We start from the raw sequence: 26,599 nt of genomic DNA, 5'->3' as shown, positions 1-26,599 counted from the left end.
GGGATATGTGACCTGTGCTGTGCCTTGCCAGGATACTGTGAGGACCTCCCATGCTCAGCCCCCATCCCTGCCCCACACCACAGGACAGGGGAGGCTGCTGCAATCCCACATCCAAGACAATCCCAATATCAGCAGCACGGCTGGCACTGGGAAGGGACATTTCAGATCTGTGCTGCTTCTCCTTTCCATTCTCACAGGAGAAAACACAGCTTCAGGAAGACACCAAAGCACAGAGCTTTCCTGTTGCATCCATCCCAAGGCAGAACACCACCTTCCATTCAAGATATCACTCCAGAAAGGCAAAAAAAAAAGCTGGCAGGGAGCCTGGGGCTGGCTCTGCCCCCGAGCTGCAGGCGTTTCATGTGGCTCCAACGCCTCTCACACTTTCAAAGGCACACCAACCCAGTTAATGGATGTCTCACAGCCCACTGTGTGTGTTCTGACACAGCCCCCTCTGCCAAGGAAAAACAACAGTGAGCGTGTGTGGATGTGTGTATATACAAAGGGTTTAAAGAGGACGTTGCTTGCATTTTTACAGCTTTGTTGAAGGGTTTGGTTGGAGTTCTTTTTTTAATATAAAAGCCTAAAGCAAATATGATCCAGAGAAAAGAATTTTTTAAAAAATCTTTAATACTTTACCTACATGCATAACACCTGTAGAGCTCTGACACTCCCCAAGGAACATGTTTTATAATAAGTGTTTCAGGCTTAACAAAAAGAAAAAAAGACAACTGCTCAGAAAAACATTGCTACTGGCCAGTACTGCACATCCTGCCAACATGAGTGTTCATTCAGGGACACAATTAAGTCCTTCAGGGAAGTCTATCCCAGGAGCTACAACCAGCATTACAAGCTTTAACCTTCAGGTGTTTCCTACCTGCAGTAAGGTGTCTGTACCACGAGACCCTCTCAGCCAGTCACACACCTCCACTACGCCAGCTGAATCCTCCTGCTTTATGCAAGGATTCAGTTAGTTGCAGAATAATGAAGTTTTAGTTCTTTTTGGCAAATAGAAACAGGGAATCTAACATGCCAACCACACCTTTAAACCTTTCATAGAATCCCAGAATGGTTTGGGTAGGAAAGGACCTTAAAGCTCATCCCATTCCACCCCCTTGCCATGGGCAGGGACACCTTCCATTGTCCCAGGGTGCTCCAAGCCCTGTCCAACCTGGCCTTGGACACTTCCAGGGATCCAGGGGCAGCCACAGCTTCTCTGGGCACCCTGTGCCAGGGCCTCACCTCCCTCACAGGGAACAATTCCATTCTAAATGAACACAATGGACAACGAGTTTCTTTTGATGAACACAAATGCTCACCCACTGGCTTCAGCTGAGTAAACAGCCACCAACTAGGACAGTTCTCACCTCAACACCAAGTTTTAGTCCTCTGAAGGGAACTTCTGCCTACATTTTGTCACCTTTAAGTCTGAGAGGTAGATATGGTCACTGGGTGGCTTCAAATGCCCTTCAGCAAACCCACTGCATGTCAGTCACTTAAAGTTTTTTTACTTTTGAACAGAGATTTGGAGACTATGGAAACTCTGAGTAGGAACTCAGAGAAACCTGCTTGAGTGCAAGTTGTCCCTGTCCATGGCAGGGGCTTGGAACTAGATGGCCTTGAAGGTCCGTTCCCATTCAAACCATCCAGTGATTGTATGATCTACATGTCCTCCTCAAACCCAAGTGCTGATACCAGCACATTCTGAATGAATTCACCTGCTGTACATCCACAAGAACTTCCTAGGTCAGACACATGGATAAAATGACATTTGCAAGGAGCAAACTACACCACATCAGCCCACTGTCAGATTTTTAAAATTTTCTTTGAATTATCCAGCCAATGCCAGCATTAGAGACAAGACATTTGCCAGGAAAGTCCATGCAGTCATGTCAGCTCTTTCACTCCTAAAGTATCCCATGTTTTAACTGGGTTTGAATGAACCATTCCTTTCCATTCCTTTGGGGAAAGTCTCTTGGCCGTGTGGTTACTCATATACAACACCCACTGCAATACATTTGTGTACAACTATAAAAGGAGAAAATATAATCACTTTATTTTCAGTATACAGACTAAATCCCACCATAAAATCAAGATAATGAGCAAGCACACACGAATAAAACACTCAGCACTTAAGCAAACCTCACTTTTGCCATGTCTGTTTTTCTGCAGTGGCTCTTGCAGCTCTCCAGCATTGTTCCCAAAGGTGGCTGCAGTACTCCCAGGAGCAACCCTCCCTCTACTCCCAAAAACACTCCCAGTTTGCATAAAGTGCTACATTTTCCTGTATGCCTTGAAATACTAGTTAGGTACAACACTATTTCATCATCTCTGTTCCCAAGCTATGTCCAGTCCCACTTCCACCCTGACATCAAAGCCACAATTACTTCTACAAGGAGGTAAAATCAGCAGGTTGTAGCAACACAACTCTTCAGAGGTGCAGAACGATGGCAAAGTGCAGCACAGACAGCAAGACAGAAATGCTGAACAGCTGTACCACGCACATGATCACCTCTGTAAAGCTTTCTTCATGGTGTGACTCCTTCCTTGTCACACTTTTTCACATTTAAAAAAAAAACAAACAAACAGCCCTTGTCAAATTTAGCCCATTTAAAGCTGCCAACAAAATTGGATTCCATGTGCTATCAATGGGCATGTTATTGCTTGTAGTAAATTGGAGAAATTTGGACCTACACATGAGATTGGCTTGCAAAGCAGAAAGGTGAGCAGAGGCCCCTCAGCAGTTTTAAGAACTGACCAGCTGGTATTTCCTGCACCCTTCACACTGGCTACAACACTGCAGTCCAAAACACACATTGTACCACCCTGGAGCAAACAGCCCATCTTCTCTGGCTCCTGTTTCAAACACAAGAGCACTCAGTGTAGAGTGTCACAGGTCATTCTTGTAAGTCCATCATGCTCATCCTGGCTCAGACACCCAAAAATGGGTGACAGGGCTGTAATGGCAAAGCACTGCCAAATCCTCTCAACACTCATGTGTCACCAGAGTGAGCTGATATTTTTGTACAGCTATGAAAAAGCCCAGCAGAGAAAACACATCCTCACTGGATTTTCCAGTCCAAGTGAACCTGGACAATCCAAACTTTATACCTTGTGCCTCTAACTGAGTGTGAAGTTTACAACTGAGTGTCTTCAAGGAGTGGTAAAGCAGCTCTTGAGATTTCTGCCAAGCCAACACTGACTCAAAGGATTAGTACAAACTCCCAGTGTTACATGGGAACACCAGGCCATTCCAGACCAGTCCTCACAGCTCACTCCCTAAAGTTCTTTTCTTTGCTAACACACCCTGACTACAGCCCTGCTTCACAGCCTTTTCTGCTAACTATACACTTCAAATCAGATCTGACTGCAACTGCTGCCCTTAACCTAACAAGCACAGAATGGATAGAGTAATTCTTGTCTACTGCTGCTCCAGATGCAATGCTACCTATGAAAACACAACTAATTCTGCCAGCAGAGGATCCAAACCAGCACTGCTCTCCAACAGCAGGTGGGTGAGGGGGGGCTGCAGATTGCCAAGTCTCCAGGCTCTCCACACCACAAGGTAAGGTAGAAACAAGCAGCCTTTGAAACAGCATTGTCTCTGTATTTTTCTCTACCATTAAATCCCTTTTCCACACAATTTAGTGAGTGAACTAGAGGCTTCTCTGGAGCAGTGGAAGAGATAGTAAATAAATAACGAATTGTAAGAACTAGGCCAATGGTTTTACAAAGTTTTCCTTTTTGGTACCAGCACTGAGCACTGCTCGTTTCCAGGTGGAGAGAAATACAAAACACTTCAGTCTCTCTGTGAGCTTAAAGTCCAAGTGACTTCTGCACAATCTGCTTGGCAATTTTGTTAAACTGTTCTCTGTCTTCCCGCCACATCTTGGAGGCGTCTACATTGGCTCCACTTTCATCATTCGGCTCTGAAACGAGAAAGACAAAGGTAGGTGGGCAATGGAGCTCCTTGCTTCTTCAGGAATGCCATTTCCCTAAGGCTTTGAGACACTTCTCTTCCTTGAGACTGCAGAAACACCACTAAAGCAAATCCAATGACAGCTCCTGGAGAAAGGATATCACAACAAATTTGAATTCAGGCAAGAAAGAAATGGCACAGGAGCAGGACTTTCTTTTGTTTGTACTTTCAGCACTGGAGCCCCACCATGCACATGGCCAACACAATGGGGCACCCCCAGTACTGTCAAGGCCTTTAAAAACTGCATGTTTCTCCCTACAGAACATGTTTTTTTCCTTGTTCTCCAGTTTCTCAAGACACAAAGCCCCTCCAAGCAGGCCACCCAAACAGGCTGTCACTTGTTGGGATGGCTTGTTCTATTAAAAACCAACAAAACAATCCAAGGAAACCCATAGAATATGCTTTCACTTGTGCAACATCCTTCATCTGATGATTTCAGAATGCTTTAAAAAGCTCATGGAGTGCTGAAGTCCCAGGGGCTCCCCATTTTGTATGAAGGTAAGCTGAACCCCAGGATTTACCAGGTCTATGGGCAGCATACAGCAGGACACTGTCTTGGGGTTCCAGAAGGCACTAACATACTTTGCTCACTTCCCTTGACACACCAGTCCACACACATCCCTGCCCAGTTCATGGCAGGATCTCGGGCTTCCATCCTTCTCCACATGATCCTGATGGACCTTAAAAAAACCAGCAGGTGTACAGCTCACCCAGTCTGGTAAATTTGGGTTTACAATACCTGCAGAGCCAGGGCTGAGTACCCTGAAAGAAGCTGACCACTGGTGTTTTAGCCTAATTTCTCCAAAAGCCACGGGAAATGAGGATGCACAGGCAGGGAGCAAGACCAGGTGACTCTCACACTTCCCAGTCCAGGTAAGGCTGCACCACAAACCAAGCTCTTGGAAGCCACAGGAATCCCATGGGCACTATTTGTCTGCACAGCTTCCCAGCTACAACAGTCCCATGTAGGAATCGGTTGCTTGGTCAACTTTGCAGCTTCTAAACCCATTTATCCTTCAAAACCAGTTCCAAGGGACATGGCTCTGCCCTCTTCAGGCAGTTTAGTGGCTCTGTCCACTGTGTGAAAAATGATCCATTTTTCAGAGAGCTGTACAAGACAGAGCTGAGCCACAGCCCTTGTTAGATTTAGGGAAAACCATCTGAAAGGCTCCACAGAAAGTTTTTCACCCCAGGTCTCTTCTCAAGAAGCCTTCCCCTGAAACACAGATGGCAGAGTGGGGCACATTCCCAGGCTAGGAATAACAAAGAGAAATGGAGTGTGCTGGCTTCTCAACCAGAGGCCTTGGACTCCAGTTTACTGTACTGGATAGGTCTGATAACCCACCAGTTGCCAAAGCCAAATCCAACACAGGCTGCAATCCACAGCTGTAAAAGCTGAATGGACAGCACAGCAAATACACAGAGGGTTTTGTCCAGGAGCAAGGAACCAGCTGAGCCTCTGGGACCACCTGACCCATCACTACTGTCTCAGGAGTGGAAGGAAAGCCTTGCAGTAACCCCCAAACAGCAACAACTGCTACTAACTGCATTTTTCCCAACCCTTCTCAGAGCACTGCTTTACAAATAAATACATAGCAGGGCTTTAAGGAGTCTGGTTGCTGCTGAGCAGCTTTCCATGTGCTTTGCTCAGTGAACAAAGCAAAAAGCAAAAAGCAAAAAGCAAAAAGCTCAGTCAGGAAGGGCTGACAGGACAGCAGCTCACCTGCCAGCATGCTAACAACTGACAAGAGGATCTTCTCCACACTCTGCACGGGGCTCCACCGCTCCGCGCTGCTCTCGTATCCCATGGGATCATCCCCAGGAGCGTGAAGGATAGAGATGCACACTCTCCCATCTGGGTAAACTGCAAAAAAGTACAGAGGATTGATTGTTAGTTAATGCTCAGCATCTCCAGATCAGTCTTGAGATTTGGCTTTTTTATGATTAAAACTAAATTCAGGTTTAAATTTTCTCTTTAGGCAAAAGGACATACAATCTGAAAGACAAAAACCTAGGAAAAATCTTTTTTAAGCAAATCTAACAAACTCCTAACCCAAGAGAAACCTGCAGGGAGCACTTGTGTCATTTAATAATCAGTGACAGGCTCCATGGAAAAGATGAACGATGCAGCCTGGTGGAATAAGGCAAGAATTTATGCACAGACACAGCTCCAAGCAGGTAACCAGTCCTACTTAAATGGAAATGAATGTACTGAATGCAGATTGGAGTCCTCCACTGGACTGTGACCATGGAAAGGATTACACAAAGGAAAGAAAAGTGTTATGTTGTATATATAATAAACGTGAAAAAATAGTGTTATGTTAAATATATTATGAACAGTAACTGATTTTTTTGGAACATTACTGAGGTGCAATCAGAAGAATTCCCACTATTTTTTTTTTTTTTTTTTGCTTAAAGTTCAGTTGCATTAAAGCACCTGGAAACAAGGAAGCCTATGAATTAAGGATCCAGGTGCTTCCCCTCCCACCTTTAGCATAAGCAATGTGTCTGCAACAGTACAAGTTGTCTCCACAGAGACTGGACTCTACTGACTTGGTAATGAAACCAAACAAAGGTTGAAGAGGCACCACAAAAGAAAACACTGCTATACCAACATGGCCTAATTCTCCTGCATGGCAGGCTCCTGAGGAGTGACAACTTTAGTGCAATAATTTCAGGGCTTCTATTTCTCAGGTGGCCAAACTGGTGCCATTGCCAGGAAAGCAAGACAAAACAAGGTGGGAATGACTGCTGGGAGCAGCTGTGCTCATTTCCAGCTCCTTCCATTCACCCACCTATGTCTGCCCAAGCATGTAAGCACTGTGGAGGACTTTTATTTACAGTCCTTCCTGCAGCCCCAGGCTGGGGACTGGAGCTGGTCTAACAGTAGCTGGAAGAGGTGAAAACAGCAGGTGCTGAACCAGCACTTCTTGCAAGGAACCCACTGCTAGAAGGGATTTCACTGGTGAGGGAGTCTCCTGTTTCTGTGCAGTGCCTCATTTAAAACAGCTGGAACACAGCAGCACACTCAAGACATCAAAGGCTGATTCCAGGAAAACGTATGGATCTTCTCTCCCTCTGTTCAGGTGAGACCTACCCCTGTCCAGCTGTGGGGGCCCCAAACTAAGGATGTGGAGCTGTTGGAACAAGTCCAAAGGAGGCCACAGAGAGCTGCTCTGGAAACAGGCTGGAGAAGAGAAGGCTCCAGGGAGACTTCAGAGCCCTTTTCAGTGCCTGAAGGGGCTCCAAGAGAGCTGGAGAGGGACTGGGGACAAGGGGCAGTGGCTGCACAGAGGGCAGGGGTAGATGGGATATTGGGAAGGAATTGTTCCCTGAGAGAGTGGTGGGAACCTGGCACAGGATGCCCAGAGAAGCTGTGGCTGCCCCCTGGACCCCGGAAGTGTCCAAGGCCAGGTTGGACAGGGCTTGGAGCACCCTGGGACAGTGGAAGGTGTCCCTGCCCATGGCAGGGGTAGAACAAGATGGGTTTTAATGTCCCTTCCAACAATCCTTCCCAGACCACCTCTGATCTGATGATCTCCCCACACTGATGCAAGCAATGCCCCTGATCACTACTTAGTTACTTTAGCTAGAGTATCCAAGGTCATTTTAATGTAAGAGAAGACAGCTCTGTGGCATCTCAATTCCCCCTTCACATAACAGAAGCTGCAAGGATGAGGGGACACACCAGACTTTTTAAACCTTTTCCTTGTGATTTCTCACAGAGGGAGGAATAAACAGAAAAAGCCCAACCCCTTTCTGGGTAGAAGCATCCCACCACACCCCCAGCTGAGAGGAAAGACTCAAGTGTCTACTTCAGGTGATCTCAGCTTCAGATTCAAAAGCCTCCAAGTCACAGGGCTTTAAAGAGCTGACCATCCAGTGTGTTCCAATTATCCCATGGAAGAAACACCCATGTGTAAAGCCACTCTTTAACACAGGAGTCAGGCAATTTGTGCTTCTCCACACCCCACTCCTCCTGGCAGTGCTGCACACAACACAGCTGCAAGCAGTGAACCTCAAGCCAAGGCCACAACTGGAGCTGCAGGGACAAGGATTTGCTCAGGGAGACCAGTCCTGGCATGAAGCTTGGGTGAATTAGTCCAGCTGGAGCAAGGTGCTGACATGGCTACACTGCTTCCAAGTGCCAAAGTGCCCTGTTGTGGACATCAGAGCTCCAGAGGTGATGCCACACTGCCTTGGGGATATCCACACAGCTCTATGCTATGACATGCAGGTGTGTCTTCCACAGAACAGAAAGATGTGGATTAGATGGGCAAGAACCTGCAAAAATGGTGCTTCCAGAAGGGAGTAACAGAGAAACTTCAAGAAATTGCAAAAATCCTCATATGTAGGGTGAAATAAGATTCCCAGTTGAGATTATGACCTGTGTTTTCCAAGTGCACATCAGCTGAAGAGGAAGCACTAGGCAGGAGAGCAGCATTTGCCTTTTCCTGCTCTTGAGAGTCACAGACCTGACAGCCTGAACACACATCCAGCCCATCAAACCTGGGCAGTGATAAACAACCTTTGCACAACCCACGTTGATTCAGCAGATGTCAAAAGCAATGCTTTTACACAGAATTCCAAGGCTGATTCCAGAAAGTAGCAGTCCAGGTTGTCAAGGTTTTAAGATTTTTTTTAAAGGGGCTTTAAGGTTTTTTTCATGTCCAGGGCTCAAACTTGTTAGCTGTACTTCTTGTCACTGCAATTACTCCCCCTGAAGAGTCTTCAGATAATATTGTCACCATCACAGATTCACTAAGGTTGGAAAAGATCTGTAACTCAACCAGCATCACAGACCAAAGGCTAGCAAAGTCTTAATATTAAGTGCCTGTAAATGTGTTGTCTGCTAGGACAGAGCATTCAGTATTTCAGAGAGATGCCCTCAGAAATGTTAAGCCTGTGATTTCATGGAGCAAAAACCATGCTGCCTAATAAAGCAGCACCCATTAACAACTTTTCAGTCATTAAAAAAAACACCAAAATACCTAAATACAAGCCATAGAGCAAGACTGAGTTCACGGTGTGTTGGGACAATGCTCTCAGGCACATGGTGGGATTCTTGGGGTGTCCTGCATAGGGCCAGGATCCTGATGGATCAGCATATTCTATGATTCTGTGTCTGGAATGAACCTGTATTAATTCACTGAATATCACATCCTGTACAGAAGATTTAAAGGCATGGGAATCGCTGGAATCCTTGTTGGACTGTTTATGAGGAAAAGTTCCACGAGGAATAATGGGATAAAGAAAAAAGGACCAGACAGAGCAAAACTGCTGGCCAGCTGAATGCTGCTTGTGCTGCCTGCTCAAGGTTGGGAAGGGAGAGAATCACCCTGGGGAAGGATGGCACATCTCCTGCTGCAGAGGTTTCTTTTTAAGTTGCACAAGTAACCCACCCCCCCCATGCATCCTGCTGCATCAGACTCACTGTTGGGATGGAACATCTCACACGTGAACCTCATCTTCGGAGGACTCAACGGGTAATCGAGTGGGAAACTCAGGATAGCAGGGAAAACCCCATACTCAAAACAGGTGTCTTCAGGACCCCTAGGAACAGATAAAAATGTTGTTATTCACCAAAGTCTGAAACAGCTCTTTCACCCAAATTCTTGTCTAATGAGATGTGTGAGGCATGGGTTATATCATCTTCTCCAGGAAACAAAGAGTTAAGGTGCTCTTACCCCACACCTCATAAACTTAAATCCAAATATGAGGCTTGGGAGGCAAGGGGGAAATCAAAGCTTGCACACTAAATTACTAGGAAGGTCACAACACTGTTTAATTAGCAGGGTGTGTCTGGATATAATTGGAGTATCTGGCTCCAAGGCATGTTCCAGGATTTGAGTGTCTGCACGTCAAGCGAAAGCAGAGGCAGGTGTGGGACTCCTGTGCCTTTGAAGATACTGTTGTGCTCTACAAGACAGAGATGTCAAATGCTGGAGCTCAAAATTAATTTATAAACGCCACAGAGATCCCAACTGCCAGTATCTAGTACAACCACACAAACACTTATCACTGTCTGATGCAGAAAGCACAGCAAAGGTTTGGAAAAATAAAAACACAGCTCGGAGACCATAATTGTCAGCAGAGATGCAGGACAACAATGTGTCTTTGCAGACTTCAGGTAATGAGTTTGCCCTCCCTGGAGTGCAGGTGGATAACAAATGGCTTCATCAGGGTTCTTGTAGAAACATTTCCTTATTGTGTTCAGAATCTAGTTCAAAGTGCAATCGAGTTGAGAACATAAAGACATCTATTTTGCCCTGTCTACATAAAACACTTGTGGAAAGTGAGCAAAAAACAAGTTCATTAGCCATGATTTATTCAAACTTGATGAACCATCTGGAAGTTGTAACACAAACATGATTTCCCTTGATTGGAAAGATGACGAAAAAAGCTTCAGCACTGAAAACTGTTGCTAAGGAAACCTCATGTATTTAGTAAAAAACCATTCAAACAAAGGTTCCACTGTCTGGGAAATAAGGGTTAGGAATATATTCATGCCTCCTCCTCCTCCCAGTCTACATCCTCCATGCCAGAAAGAACATTAAATTTGGAGAGCAGCAAATCCTAAAGCCCTACAAGACTTACTGTCTCAAACGTTGGAGATTCAAAAGACTTGGCTGGTAGATAAACACAAAAAGTATGTGATTTAAACATGAATATTGACACTGGCAGGTAAGGTAAGATAAATGCATCAACATTCTGCAAGAATGAAAGCTAAACCATCTCCACCACTTTGTTCCCTTTCTGGCCTTTTCCCTTAATTTAGTCAGGATTCAATTCACATCTGAGAGTAAACTGAATGCATTTTTTCCTGACCATTTTAATTCCAGCTGCATTTTAAAGGCTTATTGTTGAACTTCTGAGACTATGTACATACAGGCATTGAAAAGCTGGTGGGTGTCTATGTTCTGTTTTGAGAGCAAACACACAGCCTTAAGGGCTCTTCTGTCAAATACACTCAACCCAACATACTCCATTTTAGGCCCTGCATTATGTGAGCAAAATGCTTTTGTTTTAGCCACTCAGCGCTGCCAGGATCAACTTCAAAGAAATTATTAAAGTTAATCCAAGACAGCATTTACAACTACAAAACATTCAGCATTTGAACTTGACAAGCATCACTTTTAGTTCACAAAGGACATTGGCAGGGCCAGGGAGGTAAGAGCATGGCAGCTGCTGCAGTCACCCCCCTGCTCTGCAGTGATTCCAAAGCTGACAGAAGACAAAGCATGAAAAATAAGAAGCTCTGACCTCCAGGAGCTGGATGTCACTCATGCAAGGGGCAGAGAAGAGTGGTGGGTATCTATAAAGAGGAGAGAGAAGTACCTTGAGAAGGACACCTAATGGGAGTGGTTTAGTTTGGAGAAAAGGCTCCTTGGGGGAACCTTCTCCTACAACTCCCTGACAGGAGGGTGCAGCCAGGTGGGGGTCAGGCTCTGAGACAGGTCAAGAGGAAACAGGCTCAAGTTGCAACAGGAAAGGTTTAGTTTGGATATTGGGAAAAATTTCTTCCCTGAAGAAAGGGATTGTTCAGGCCTTCAAGGGTTGTTCAGCCTTGGCACAGGCTGCCCAGGGCAGTGGTGGAGTCACCATTCCTGAAAGCATTCAAAAAACATGTGAATGTGACACTTGGAGACATGGTTTAGTGGTGGATTTGTCAGAGCTTGGGAAATGGTTGGATTCTATGGTCTTACAGGTCTTTTCCAACCTTAACAATTCTGTGATTCTAATTCTATAATCACAGCTTCACATACATTTGCAAATGGCTTATTTATAAAAAGATGCTGGAAAAATACCAAACCTCACAATCATCAGATGCCCAAAAGGGGAATGGAAACAAAAGTCATAAGCCTAATTATAGATCTAATTACCTTTCTAAACAGCTTTGTGATAAGTTGACTTCAATTTCTACTGTTTAGTTTTCAAGCAGTCTTTAGGCTAATAAAGCTCTTAACCATTGCGTGCTTTTGTGTCTTTTGGGGATAAACCTTAATAGCAACACACACTTGTACATGCCAACCAAAGAGGGCAAAACTTGGCCTTGAAATGTGAAATCCATGAACACAACAACAGCCTGAAGGACCTCACGCAGTGCTAGGGAATTGAGCAACATAAGGCAAACTCTCCTGAAATGATATTTTAAAAATCTGGCTTTCAACAATACTCCCAGCCTCTGGTCTTCACTAAGGTTTTCACATGGGTGTTTTCAGTTCTGTTCCCATCACACTCATTTTAGGAGTGTAAGAACTGTTCTCTCCTTTATCTTATTATGGTCTTAACATTTATATGTCTCCCATTCCTTCAGCATTGCTGCTGCAGACAAGAACACTGGAGATACAAATTATTATTTCCTTTATTTAAAAATGCATTATTTTATCTCCAAGCCAAGCTCTTACATCAATCTATGTAACATTACCCAGCCTACCTTTGAATTGATAAAGGAGAGATATCTTTTCTCTCTTAGGTCTCTTTTTTTTTTAAAGTTGTGTGCCATTATATGTGTTCTAGCTTTATATAAACTGGGTGAAGGAAAAAAAGTATTCTGTTCTTTTCACAATTATGTTTCTTACCATTTGCACTTAATCTGTCTAAAAATTTGAAGGCAGCTTTATTCCCATTTTCTCATCTGCACACCTCATTCCCTGAATCTCACACAGCACATTTAAGATTACAAAACAGTGGAGGAGATCACCACAGACAAATACAAACAAGTCATGTAACTTTATTTCCAAAGGTATTGCAAACACTGCTACTAACAGGGTTTGTAAAGAGATGAAAGTAACCAAATGTGTTTGGGGTAAACATGTTTCTATTGTATCACAGCTTCAAAATTGAGCAGATCTTAAAATATAACTTTATTATGACACACACACAATACAGAAACCAAAATTAAAGCACCTCCGCCTCTCATTTTACGCTGACAAAGACCCGAAGCTCAACACTCAGCACTTTAAAGGGCTTTCAAGTCTGCAAGCACCTCCTCTGTTCTTTAAGGATGTGACAGGAAACATCAGAAAAGGTATTTTCTAGGCACTTCAGAAGTACTCCTGAGTGTCCCTCAGGAAATCTCTACTCGGCCACAACACCTCTGCTAAGAGGAAGTACCAATAAACAGGAATTTCCTTCCACGTTCCATGAAGTGCATTCAGTCCTCTGGGATCTCCACACTTCCTAGCAATCACAGCTGTCTGACCTGAAATCTGGCCCATTATGAAGCAGATGTGCTGACTGTGCTTCTCCCAGAAACCATAAATTGAAATTGCAGCCAAAATCTCTGGTGTCAGGCAACAAAACAACCTATTTCCATGCTCAGTGTTTATTTTCGGGGGCCTGAGCTACCAGGAAGCACAACCTGTTATCCCAGGACAAATCACTGCACATAAGCAAAGGCATTTGCCAACTCTTGCCATCAATGAGCCAACAAGCAGTGGTAATCCAAATCTCCACTCACCAAGGTCTAAAATAACTCTTGCCATGCAGCAGGATCACCCACACAGCCCAGCTTGTGTGGAATAGGGAATTCACTACAGCTCGCCACGCTTTTGTACTGGTTGCACGCCTGAGCCCAAGAGACAGAAATCTTGTTTTTCATCCCTAGACAACACATTCCAAGCAAACCATGCTAGGAAAACTCTGCCACCCACGCCAGCTGAGAATCTCACCAGTCAGCACTGGTGGTTGCAGGGAAAACCTGCCCAGATCACAGCGGGCACGTAGCCACAGCTTGCTGCCCCCAGAGTCCTCTGGGACAACCCAGCCCTGGATGAAGGAAATGAAATTTTCCTGAAATACAGAGCCAGGATCTACCCTAACAACAGACCAGCAGCTTCAAGATGGACTCGGTGGTCTGGAGCTTCTTCATCTTTTAATTGTACAGTATTTGTATAAAATGTCAGATGTGAGTGACAAACGTCTCTTCCCCTCTCCTCTAAAGTTTTAGAACTTCATTTTGTAAAAAAACCACCAGTTATTCTGTGAACTCAAAGTTCCCAAAGAAAGTACAGCATGAGCAGGAGAACAAGCAAGAGAGAAGACAAGATGCTGGGCAAAAAGATTTTGTCTTTTCACGGCAAATCTTGCTACCAACAACCACACCCATCAGCTGGGGAGCAGAGGAGAGAGAACACAGCTTTGTAAAGGAGTCTTCATCACCCCCAAAACACAGCAGGTCAGAGCTATTCACCAACACAAGAGTGAATCTCTTTCTACAATAAAACACTGCATCCAACTCTTGACAACACCAACCGATTCGTAAGCGTAAAGAATTTCAGAAGAATTTTAACTTAAATTTCAATACTTTTTCTGATGAAAACCTTTCAATATTTCAAGGAAAAAATCTGAATAGTAAGTAAAGTAATTTTAAATATTGATTTTTTTTCTCCTGTCACTAATAATCTGTGTATTTTGCTCCACTCAAAACTTGTCCTGCATTTGCAGTTAGGGAATGTTGCAACAGGTATGTGTGATCTACAAGGAACTGTTTCTTTCCTACAGTGTTTGTAAATGTAACATATATCCAAAGGAGCCCAAATGAGGATTCCTGACAAATCTGCAAGCTTATTATTATGACACCTGTACAAGAAGTTATCATAACAAGTTGTACACATCAGCAGTGCTGCCTCTGTCACTGTTTAAAGTCCAAATGTAACTCCTTGTTTGGATCAGAGGAGTTTCCAGCCCAAGGCAGGTCAATGCTGATGTCATACAGAATAATGCTTTTTTACATTCTTGCTCTCCTAGAAGCTCATCACAGCAACTGCTGATTTCAGACACCAAACTCTATTAACTCACATGATCAAGGCTTCCCATTCAAAGAAGTTCTCTTCATTCATAGGACCTGAAACAGAACAGAACAATGCTCAGTGCTACCTGAACACAAAGTTACAGCTGCAGAGTGCACAAACCCTGCTCAGCTCCTCACCTGCCACAATCCCTTCTGGTGGGTTCAGGGTCAGCTCTGCAAAAACACAAACACAAGGAAGATTGAGGTGATTTGCAAGCCCAAGCATTTCAGGGGGTGTTTGAGTGGCCATGGCTTAGCACAGGGGCCCCACCACCATTGCTTGATGCAGGACAGTGTTCTAGACAAAATTATTTGGCACTTTAGGGTTTTTCAGGCTCCTCGAATTTGCCTTGGAATCACAGAATTGTTTAGGTTGGAGAAGACCTCTAGGATCATTGAGTCCCCCGTATTCACAGAGGCAATAATTTAAACCTGAGAAGAAGGACAAAAACATTTCACAAAGCCTGAGAAATGCTCTTCTCTTGCACTCTGTGGTATCTCCTGGATACCATAACAGCCTGAAGTTTTCCTGTAATCTTTCTGCACCCATTCAGGTTTGATGCACCTCAGTGCAAAACCCAGAACAACATAAAAACAGGAGAAGCAGACACATGAGAGATTTGACAAAGCAGCTCTGTTCCCTAAATTCAATCAAACTCCTCCTGCTTGGCCTGGAAAATCTGAGTTAAAAAAAAAAAGAAACAGCAATAAACAGCCATGGCTGCACAGGCAAGTTTGGATTCATCAATCCTCACTTCCTTTAGGAAATTGATACAATTCCAAATTAATTAATCAATTTTCAGCATCAGCCCCTCACTTCAAGCTGGTGAAGGCCGGTACACCATGTGCTGATAAAATAACAACCAGATTTTTTCCTATCTAGTGGACTGATCATCAGTTTCTAGTTTCTGATGTTCTGCAGGGAGGCAGCAGCAGCTGAGGCACAGTTCAGCCACAAACAGGCAAGCAAAGGGCCAGTAGTCCTGGGGGCTCAAACACCAGCCCCAAGGCTTCCAGTGAGCCATGGGGCAGCTGCTGGAGCTGGTGGCAGGAGGTGACACTTCCAGCTGCTTATCCTAATCAATGGATATCAGTGTTTCCTAATCAATGGCCTCTGGAATGCCAGTGGCCAGTAAAACACAGAACACAGCCACAAGAACCACCACATGCATTCCCACACAGGAAAACAAACAGGAACACTGACCCAGGGAATATGTGAAGTCACAAACCAATCAATGAGACATCTGACCTAATTTCTGTTTAGGCTGTAGGTGAAAACTATATAGTGCTGCACAGAACAGATTTCTCTCTTACAAGAGCTCCATTATTGCAAAGATGCTGAGATGCACTGCCAGGAGAGATCATGCAACTTCTTCTGTTTGCTCAGAGTGCCCTTAACCTTGGCACAGCCCACTCTGAAGTTCCAAAGCCCAGCAGCAGATTGAAACTCAGCCTTACAGTTTTTCCACACATCCTGGCATTCCATGGCAGGTTTTTCCAGCTTCACAGTGGGTCTCCAATAGCTTTTCTTGTTGATGCTTTTAGACAGGAAGAGGGAGATGTCAAACACAGGAGCTCCTGGAATCATTTTGCTCCATCTTGTGGTTCTCTCTAAGAAGAAAATCTCTAATGTTTCCTACAATTTCCCTGGAAGAGCTGGCAGCAGTCCCTGACGTGGACTGTGTCATACAGCACTCCAAGGAGAACTGGGGCAATGGGAAGAAAGAGTCAAATCCCAAAGAGCAAAGGGTCTTCATGAGGACAGAGCTTCAATTCTCCACTTCCTTGCTCAGCTCCCCTCTCAGAGAAAGGTTTCCATCCTTAAGGATGAGGTGAAGCAGAAACTGGGCATTCAGGGGCACAGAGGCTTTGATTTTGGGTGGCTGCTGCTGCAACTGGTTACTGAGAAAAGAAAAATCGTTTTTCCACGGGGATGGTGACTTCTACACCGTGATTTCTCCAGAGTTGTTCAAAAGGAAACTGTGAGCCCAGTTTTCAGAGAGGCCCAACATGAACTACTAGGAGCTGACACAGCATCAGCTGCTACAACTCACCAGAGCCTCCAAAACAGGGTCACTTTAATGGAATGTCAGGGGAGGGTGGTGTCCAATTATTTATAAGTGAGCAGCAGAAAGCAGTGAAAGGCTAAAACCAATGCTCTGATCACTTGCAGAGCGACTCTGACAGACCAGCTAGACCAAACAGTCCCCCTCAGTGTAGAAATTTTCCCTAATAGCCAATCTAAACCTCCCTAGGTGCAACTTTTTATTTGTTCCCTGGGAGCAGAGCCAGACCTTGTAAGCTTAAAACAGAGCTGACTCTAGAGAAGTGTGATGCTTCTATTAGGAATTCAGGGCAGATTTGCTGCACACACAATCAGTGCCTTCATTTCACTGCTCTTTGTGGAGTCATTATCAGCCAATTACACCTTGGGGATGGTTCTCAGGAGAACTGAATACACATCTTCTTGTTAAAGCACTGAAGAGACTGCAAAGATCATCCTTAAAAGAGAAGTTCAGCAGTATGTTTCCTAAAAACTGCAGCCGTTTAGCAATCCTGCAAATTTAGCCAAATTAGTCCTGGCAGAGTAGATAGTAAATCTGAGAAAGCAAAAACTCAAAAAATGTAAAGATCTGAATGAGGACAAAAATCCCAGTCTGTGTCATCTGGATGTCCACAGCCACGTTCCCTTCCTTCTTCAAATGGAAATAACACCAGTGCAATTTGCAATTTCACAGCCTCTCCCAAAATGCAGTGAAATATCTGGGCTCCAACAGGCAGAAACTCCTCACAATGTCAAGAATTTTTCATAGAAGGAAACGTTAAATCTTTATATTAAGACTTAAACGTGTGTGCACACATGCACAGAAAAAGATGAAAGACAAAAATTGAAAAAGGAAAAAATGGAAAGAATTAGAAGTCTGGAAAGGAAAATACACCCACCAGCAAGGCACTGACTGCCAAACACCACTGTCATGACTAGAAGTAACTAAAGGGAAGAGATAGAGGAGAAGAGGGAAAGTAAAGAATACAGATTGTGTTCACAACTTTGTACATAACACACATAAGATTTCATCCAAGGTAAGCAGTCAGGAGAGGGTCACTGAAAACCATTTCCATGCCCACATCCATGCCAGCAACACACATCATAAGGAGGAAGAAACTTCACACTGAGCTGAACCATAGACTCCAGCCCTGTCCCAAGGGAGGACTTGCTCTTTCTCTGAAAAAAGGAGGCAGCAAAACTACCTACAACCAGGAGCTTTTTTTATTTTTCAAAATAACTTTTCAGCAAAAGCTCTCCCTACAGGGTTAAGAGTTTCTGAAGAGCTACAATTAACTGTCAGTCTTTAGAGAAACACTAGGGCAAGGTTGTAAGTCAGGCTTGATTCTGGGGTTTGTGCTAAAGGAAAATTACAGACCTGGACATGCAGCAGAAGGGAACTCACAGACACCAAAATGTCTGTCTTACTGCACTGCTGCAACTCAAGTTTCCAGAAAGCACTGAGCAGTCAGCCACTGCGAGTTACATTCATTTTTTACAAATCTGTGCATTATTGGGCATGGGAAAGTGCTTGTAAAGGCAGATCACAAACAAAATGTTATCTCTGTTCATGACTAGTGTTAGCCTGGGAAACTAGGCAGAATAGATTCACCTCATGTCTGCCTCTGGCATTAAGTCAAAATCTTTCTGAGGTAATTTAATATCATTTTTCCTAAGGATTTCATTCATACAAGACACTCCAGTAAGATCTCTGTGCTCCTCAACAACAAAGGATCACAAATGCTTTTTTGAGACTTAGGGAATAGATAGTAGAGGACAGAAGCAGTGCCAAGACTTTCTGTGGTTGTTTTTCAGGTCACTGCCTCTGGATTACAACAGGAAAATGCAGATTTCTAGGGCACACACTGTCAGCACAAACTTTACCCACACAGCTGAGGGGCTTGCTCACCACCTCCAGCTGTCAGTGGCAGCAGCCTGAGCTGGGTGGGGAGCCCTGGCTGCCCGAACACCTGTGTGACAGCTCAGCTTATCGAGTTGTGCTCTGCACAACAGCCTGAGAACAGGCACAGTGCTGGCAGGAAATGTGTATCTATAAATACTCTCTTTCACACAGACTGGAGTGTTCCACTAAATGACGACAGAAACAATTCCCCATCCCTGGACAGCCCGGGGAGAACAGTAGGTGACCTTCCCTGGAACAGAAGGCCAGTTCTTACAGCCCAGCTCCCTCCATCCCCACCAACATTTCTCTTCTCCATTCTACTTCCTCGCTGTAAATAAAAGCTGGAGCATTAAAGCCCAAAAGCACCTAGGTAAACTATAAATAAATACCTTTGGACACCTCTCAAACTCATCAGAGAAGATCCCCAGAAGAACTGGGATTCCCAGAGGGCCCCAGCCCAGTGCAGCAGGTCTGTGGTCCCTGTGTAAGGATCACTGCTCACCACCCCCTGCAGTCACATCCCACATTGATTTTTAAACAAACAAGCCTATGTCTTTCATTACTAAATTCGCATTTAAATCCTTTTAGTAATCACTCTGCTTCCATTGAGGACTTCACAGAATTACAGAATTGCTCGAGCTGGAAGAGACCTTAAAGCTCATCTCATTCATCCTCTTGTCATGGACAGGGACACATTCCGCTAGCCCCGCTTGCTCCAAGTCCCATCCAACCTGGCCCTGGACACTTCCAAGGATAAGGCAGTCACAACCAGAAGGTATCTGCCCTGACAAACACCTCTAAATACCTCTGAGCTCTGCAACAGGGATTTCCATACCTGTATTCTGTTCCATCTGAAAAACTTAACAGGGAAAAACATCAAAATAACTGGCCACTCGCCCAGGGTTCCCAGCCTCCCCCTAAGGTCCTGGAGCCACGGAATCTCAGAGGTGTCACCCGCACCCGCTCGCTGTCCTCCCAGAGGGATGGTTCCAGGCAGGACCCCTTTCCCACAGCCTCCTCAAAGCCGGCAGTGCCCCATACCCGTCCGGTGACCCTCACCCCTGCCCCGGGGAGCTCTGTACGGAGCAGAGAGGACGGTGCAGCCGGCGGGGGGGAGGGGGTGAAATAGCGGCCGGAGGCCCGCGGCCTGGCCTGGCCTGGCCTGCCCCGCGGCCGTCACGGCCCCGCCCGGCCCGCGGGCCCTCCCGGGCTTTGGGAGCGATCCCGCCAGGAAGGCAGCGCGAGAGGCCCAGGGAGCGCCACTCACGCTTGTACTCGGCCATGAGCCGCTTCAGCGCCGTCCCCGCCATGGCGCGGCCCCGCCGCCGCTTCCGGGTGCGCGGCCAGAGCGGCCCCTGGCTGGGCGGGGCGCAGGGCGGCGCTCTATCCCGCCGGCTCGCCTCTATGGTAGCGCCCGGTCCTCCCGCCGGCACCGCTCCCAGCGGGAACGTAGGGACCAGGAGTTCACTGCGGGACCGCGGCAGCTGCTCCGACGCCGTGGGAGGACACAGAATAATACGCGAAATGCTCCAGGGAGCGGGGGTAGTGCGGGTTTGTAGCCGGGGGAACCCTGCGGATTCCCTGGAGCAGCCCCCACGCGGCCTTTCCTGCCGGGATGGGCCCGAGTGCCACGCTGGGTTTGTGTGGGCAGCAGCGAAGGGCGGCACGTGAATGTGGAAATCCGGGAACACACAACGGGATCCGCGGGATATCCCACCCCAGCTCACATGGAAAAGGGAATAGGGGCCTTTCCAGTGAGATTTCAGCAGGCAGGAGCGTAGCTAACGTGAACAAGTGGAAAGAGAAAAGGCTGATTATGATTCCATGGAGCAGCAGGACAGTTAAAATCCCTCTGGAACAGGGTTAATGGAGCTCAAACCACCACACAAATAATTAAACTTCAGCAAGGTTGGAGAGGCAGGAGAGCTTTTATTATTATTTATCACTATTATTTTGAAGACACCTAAATGTCTCTCCTCAATCACTGTCTCTTCTGCACAGTTCGGTGACATTAAAAGGCATTTCCCCCCACCTCATTTACCAAGTTTATCTACCAAAAAGATTAAAAAGAAGCCCGAGGCCACAGACTTGTAGTGGCCACAGAGAAAGAATCAAAATTGAGGGAGCAGGGCAAAGGGACAGATACTGTCCAGCCCTCAGCAAACACCTGGAGTTTCAGGGAGGCGATTTTCATAATCTTGCAGAACAAAAAAAAAAACACAGCTACTCTATCACAAGTATTTCAATTTTGGACCAGCTGCCCTGCTACCTCCTGTGCAGGACAAAAAAAAAAAAGGAATCCCATTTCTGCATTAAAAAAAGTATATTTTGGCTGACTTTATCATATGAAAATATGAAAAAACACATGTAAACCTGAAGTATTTAAATCCTATCCTAAGCATTGTATTGTGTGCTAGCCCCAGTCAAGTTGCCCAAGGGACTGACTGAATTTGTACCATGAGCTAAAGACTTAAAACCTGTATCTCTGTTCCTTCTCTCAGGTGCATCTTAAAAGGAAAATTATAAGTTAAAAATACATTGAACTATTTATATAAATTGAGTTAAAACAGGGCAAAGACCAACCAGAGCCAGGAATGAACACTCAGGGTCCTAACACATGGATAAATGCTTAGGCCACAAGTTTAAAGAAAAGAAAAGAAAGATAATACTGTGATAATTGATAAAAGATTCATGTTAATCACAATACATTAAATAAAAAAAGCTAACAGCAGTGAGACAACACACATAACTTAATCTGAACTTAAAATGGTTAAATTCAGACACAGCTCAATCCCTGCAGATACTATTTTGACTCCTGCACCCAGCATGTGGAAGACAACAAGCAACTTTGGTAAATATCCTCTGAAGTTTCAATGAACCCTGTGTGACTGGCATGTTCATTTGTTCCCTAATAAAACAGCGAATCCAGGAACAGACAAGAGAGTGAGTTGTGATGAGGACCCTCAAACTATTCTCCAAAAGACTCTGTCTCTTAGCACCCTCCACCTGTCTGCTGCTGGTACACTTCAATCATGTCTTCGTGTTCCATCTCCAGCTGTGGGAGTAACACAGGAATTATTTTAACATTTTTAAAATATGGAAATTATAATAAGTAATACAGAAAACTTGAAAAACACGTGGTGACAAAAGCACTTGGCTCTCTGCTCCTAATCAGCAATAGAGCACTTCAGAAATAACTTTAATTAACAAAGGCATGAAACACTTTCCATCAGTCATCCTGAACAAATTTGTTGGAACATGCTAAACTCACAGCAACTATTTCAGGATCATTTTGATTTCAATCCCCTTTGATCATCACTCAGACATCCGAATATCTGTGCAGCAATTTGCAGTAAGAGTGTTTTTCATACCTGTGCAGGTGTGTCTGCTTCTTTAATTGGCTGTCCATCAAATAGAAAAATAATGTGCTTCAGTAACAGGCCCTGCAAGTTCAGAGTTATATATGAGAAACCACACTTGTGTTTCTGAATCCAAACTAAGTATTCATGGATTTACTGTCAAAACACGTGTCAGCAAAATTAGCACTCAAAAGACAAGGGGGATGACAGAAGATAGATTTAGATTACATCTGTTCCATGTAAGGGAGGTGAGGCCCTGGCACAGAGAAGCTGTGGCTGCCCCTGGACCCCTGGAAGTGTCCAAGGCCAGGTTGGACAGGGCTTGGAGCAATCTGGGATAGTGGAAGGTGTCCCTGTCCATGGCAGGGAGTGGAGCAAGGTGAGCTTTAAATTCCCTTCTAACCCCAAGGCGTTCTGTGATTCTCTGATTAAGGTTTAACTACCAGGACACTGAGCATATTTGTCTTGCTGTCTACACTGAGGAAGGTCAAATGCTGGTGACTTTACATTGCCCTTAAAACCTGAGTTACCACACTACTGAATCCTCTTCTGAAAATGTTTAATCACAGGAAGAAGTCTTTATTTCCTGCATCAGGGATTGAGGACCTTGCTCTGCCCTCTAAAATCAAAAATCCATGTGATTCACACTTCTGTCACACACAGAAATGCTAAAACTCCCTGTACCTCTTCAAAAACCCAGAGAGGTGTCAGGGTGCAGCAGGCACAGAGCAGGGCAGAGAAGAAAGTTTGAATTAGTGACGAAAGGATCCTGCAAGTAACAGACAAGGGCAAACAAAATCCAACTCCGTTTCCCAAGCCTTTTGCATGCCCACCCTCTGCTCAGTGTAAAGCAGAGGTGTTGGGAGCTCCAGGCTCAGGAACTGAGCTGTGGGGATTCATCCTTCCCCTGTTCAGGGTGGCACTGAGGAACAGGCTGTGAGCACCTGTGCAACGCAGCGGTCACAACTGTGCAATAGGCAGCAGGAGACACGGGAAGGGAGGAGGAAACGAAGCTGTGGCATAGGAGAATTAAGTTTGTGCCGTTTTCCAAACAGAAAATGCACTCAAAGTTGATGAAATTTTTGGGGATGACATGACTGAGGGTTAGTGAATTGTCTCAGAGTCAGGATCGAAACTGGAGGAATTTTTGTAAAAGTCACGGGACGTTAGGGAGCACCTGAGCAGGAAGAGGCAGCTGCCAGCATCCCAGCTCCTCATTCTCCCGCACACCTGGACACTCCTAACCTTCCCACGGGCATGTTCCACGATCCGGGCAGAGAAGCAGCGAGGGTTCCACCAGCACGGGGACGCTTCTCCGGGCAGGCTGGGGGCGGCCGGGGTGGCCGAGCCCTTTGGTCCCTGTGGGAGCCCCCCGGGGCCGTGCCCGCGCCCACCTGTCGGGAGCAGTACGCCTTCATGAGCTTGCTCAGCGGACTGTGCCGCTTTATTCTGAAGTGCACCACGGAGCCGTCCTGCCCGGCAACTTTCAGGTCGATGTGCTCGCTCTCCGTTTTCACGCCATCCTGGATGGAAAACTGCAAGGTGCGGCGGGCTCAGAGCCCGGCCGGGTGAGCCCCGGGATCCCGCTCGGGCCGGGCATCACCCGCCACACCCTGCGGGACCTTTCCCACCCCAGCTGCTGCTGCTGCCCCCGGCCGGGACACCTCAGCGGCCGCGGGCGGGGCTGGAAGGCACCGCAACCGTGCCCCGGGACGCTGAGGGGCGGCCGCTCCTCCGGTCCCTCCCTCCAGTCCCTCCCCTCCCTCCCGCCGGCTCCTCCCGCTCTTCTCCCCGCCTCACCGGGGGCTTCTGCTCCGACATGGCGGGGGGGGCAGCAGGGGGGTCTCGCCTTGGGGGCGTGGCCAACGGCCAAGGGGGGCGTGGCGAGGCCGCGTGCAGGCGCGTCCCCGCTGAGCCGCACGGGGGCGCTGTGCTCCGGCGCGAGGACCCGCCTGAGGGGAGCGACCGGGGCACCCCGGAACAGCCCCGGGACACCCAGAAACAGCCCCGGGACACCCCCGAACAGCCCCGGGACACCCCCGAACAGCCCCGGGACACCGCGGAACAGCCCCAGGACACCCCGGAACAGCCCCGGGACACCCAGAAACAGCCCCGGGACACCCCCGAACAGCCCCGGGACACCCCCGAACAGCCCCGGGACACCGCGGAACAGCCCCAGGACACCCCGGAACAGCCCCTGGACACCCCAGGAACAGCCCCGGGACACCCCCGAACAGCCCCAGGACACCGCGGAACAGCCCCTGGACACCCCAGGAACAGCCCCGGCACATCGCGGAACACCCCGGAACACCCCGGGACACCCCCAGAACATCCTTGGAACACCCCAGGAACAGCCCCAGGACACTCCCGGAACAGCCCCAGAACAGCCTCGGAACACCTCGAAACATCCCAGGGACATCCCCAGAATCACAGAATAACCAGGTTGGAAGAGACCTCCAAGATCATCAAGTCCAACACCTCAACTAGACCATGGCACCAAGTGCCACATCCAGTCTTTTTTTAAATACATCCAGGGATGGTGGTTCCACCACCTCTGCAGGCAAAGCATTCCAATACTTTATACAATCTGTGAAAAACTTCTACCTAATATCCAACCTATATCTCCGTTGGCACAGCTTGAGACTGTGTCCTCTGGTTCTGTCAATGCTGCCTGGTGAATGAGACCAACCCCACCTGACCACAACCACCTTTCAGGAAGTTGTAGAGACTGATAAGGTCACCTCTGAGTTTCCTTTTCCCCAGGCTGAACACCCCCAGCTCCCTCAGCCGTTCCTCACAGGGTTTGTGTTCCAAGCCCCTCACCAGTCCTGTTGCCCTCCTCTGGATGCACTCAAGCGTCTCAATGTCCTTCCTAAACTGAGGGGCCAAGAACAGCTCCTGTGTGCAGGGAAACAGGAGGCAAGAAGCTTTCCATCAAAGCACAGCCTTCCCAGTGTCTCCAGTCCAGCACAGCCCAGTCCAGACTGGTGCTGGGGTGTTCAGATCCCCTTGCCTCGACCCACAAATGAGGAAAGAATTCGATTCTAAACATACTCAAAAGCAAGATTAAAACACAAATGAGATTAAATGTTTAGATCCAAAGCAACCTTTATTTTTCTCATAAAAGAGAAAAGAAAGAAGATAAAAAGTGGGGAAAGGCCAAGAATAATTCCATGAAGCACAGGGAAGGGGTTACGGCCATCATGGATCCAGCTCATGGAGTGTGATGGGTCTTTCCCCATGTGCTGAAGTCCATCCTGTGAGGGAGCAGAGCCAGGCAGCTGGACCAGCACTATGGGAGGGCACAAGCAGACAGCAAAGACTCCCACACTTTGTAGATTTGGCAGCTGCAGCTTCTGTGGCACTTGCTTATAGAGGGTGTTGAAAGTGGCAATGTCATGTTCACCTCAAAGCAGCAGCACATCCGTGGGCAGATTCATGTTTGCTCCCTTAAAATTCATTGGCTGGTCGTTGGAATCCAGCTGAAGTTCGCCTGATGCATCAAAAAGTTTATTGTATGCTTTTCTCATGCATAGAAGCTTTGCTGCTTGGTCACCCGATGTGTCAATTACAAGTCCTCTTCGTGACTTCAGACAAGGTTTATTTTCCAAAATAAAGCAGGAAGTAAAGTAAAACTAAGAGTAAAACTAAATTTTCAAACTTGAATCTTTGAAGAAGTGATGAAGAAAAACGTTCCTTACCTTTTACTCGTTCACTACACTGAGCCAGGTGAGAGCAGGGTGGGAGGTTGGAGCTCCTGCAGGGAGGGACAGAAAGGGCTCCGGGCTTCTTCAGAGGAAACCCCCTAAATATGAGATCCATCCTGGCTGAGTGCACTTCTTCTCCAGGCAGTGCCCTCGAGCCGGTCAAAGCTGCTTTCTCCAGCCTAGGAGTGTTGTGGGGCCAGGAGAGAGGAGGAGGTTCTGCTCCGAACCTCCATTTCAGCCTCTGTCCTCACCCTGGATGTGAGGAAAGCAGAGACTGATCCCTTCAGAATATGCTCAGAGTCTTTTTTCCTTTTCCATTCCCTTTCCTAGCTGTGCCCCCTCAGGGATAAGCAAAGTGCATAAGCAAGCAGGAATGGCCCCTGTTGGGGTCTTAGGAGTTGTTTTTGTGGTTCTTTGCTTCTCTAAAGGAATTTTCCCCAATACGTGTTGCTAGGAGACAAAAACGACTGGATACTTAAGAGAGATGAAAGAAGTTGTCAGCTCAGGGAAGGGATGCAGCTGACTACTCTCTCTGTACCTGAGGTTTCCCGTGGAGGGCAGAGATACTTCGAGATACCGGGAAAACGGGGATGGATGCAGCCTCTCTTGTGCTCCCGATACGGTGTAACTGCCATAGTTAGTGGTGTTTGCCTTGTTATGCCTTATTATGTGGCAGTCACCGTAATTATTGTGTGTACTTGCTTGTATTTACTGTTAGAGTTGTTACACTTTGTGCTGGAAAATCAAGTATTGAGGCTTGTCTAAAAGAGTCTCTAGAAAAGGGGGGATTTGGTATATAACACATAGAAGTT

General features: G+C 46.5%; 2 protein-coding genes across 4 annotated transcripts; both read right to left on the bottom strand.

Annotated features, from left to right (window-relative positions):
* Positions 1-2,033: 2,033 nt before the first annotated feature.
* On the bottom strand, positions 2,034-20,085 carry UBE2G2 (ubiquitin conjugating enzyme E2 G2). 3 transcript variants are annotated; one of them, XM_014870391.2, is made up of 6 exons: positions 19,989-20,085; positions 14,913-14,948; positions 14,783-14,828; positions 9,414-9,532; positions 5,703-5,843; positions 2,034-3,929 (listed from the first exon to the last, which is right to left on the bottom strand). In XM_014870391.2, exons 1-6 carry the CDS (start codon positions 20,029-20,031, stop codon positions 3,817-3,819), a joined length of 498 nt encoding a protein of 165 aa, XP_014725877.1. In that variant the 5' UTR covers positions 20,032-20,085; the 3' UTR covers positions 2,034-3,816. The 3 variants fall into 3 exon arrangements, with proteins under 3 accessions (XP_014725877.1, XP_088026736.1, XP_014725875.1); XM_088170610.1 differs by having other exon boundaries at positions 19,781-20,048; XM_014870389.2 differs by lacking the exon at positions 19,989-20,085 and having other exon boundaries at positions 14,913-15,039.
* A 545-nt stretch (positions 20,086-20,630) lies between these two features.
* LOC106849649 (small ubiquitin-related modifier 3-like) lies at positions 20,631-24,371 on the bottom strand. Its single transcript, XM_088170806.1, has 5 exons — positions 24,316-24,371; positions 23,881-24,032; positions 23,475-23,632; positions 22,093-22,164; positions 20,631-21,776 (listed from the first exon to the last, which is right to left on the bottom strand). The coding sequence occupies exons 1-5, from the start codon at positions 24,369-24,371 to the stop codon at positions 21,714-21,716; spliced, it is 501 nt and encodes a 166-aa protein (XP_088026932.1). The 3' UTR covers positions 20,631-21,713.
* Positions 24,372-26,599: the final 2,228 nt, after the last annotated feature.

This window comes from Sturnus vulgaris, chromosome 10, assembly GCF_052056855.1.
Source record: "Sturnus vulgaris isolate bStuVul1 chromosome 10, bStuVul1.hap1, whole genome shotgun sequence".
Taxonomy (NCBI): domain Eukaryota; kingdom Metazoa; phylum Chordata; class Aves; order Passeriformes; family Sturnidae; genus Sturnus; species Sturnus vulgaris.
The sequence above is the reverse complement of the archived record's forward strand: the minus strand, read 5'-3'. Positions and strand labels throughout refer to the sequence as shown.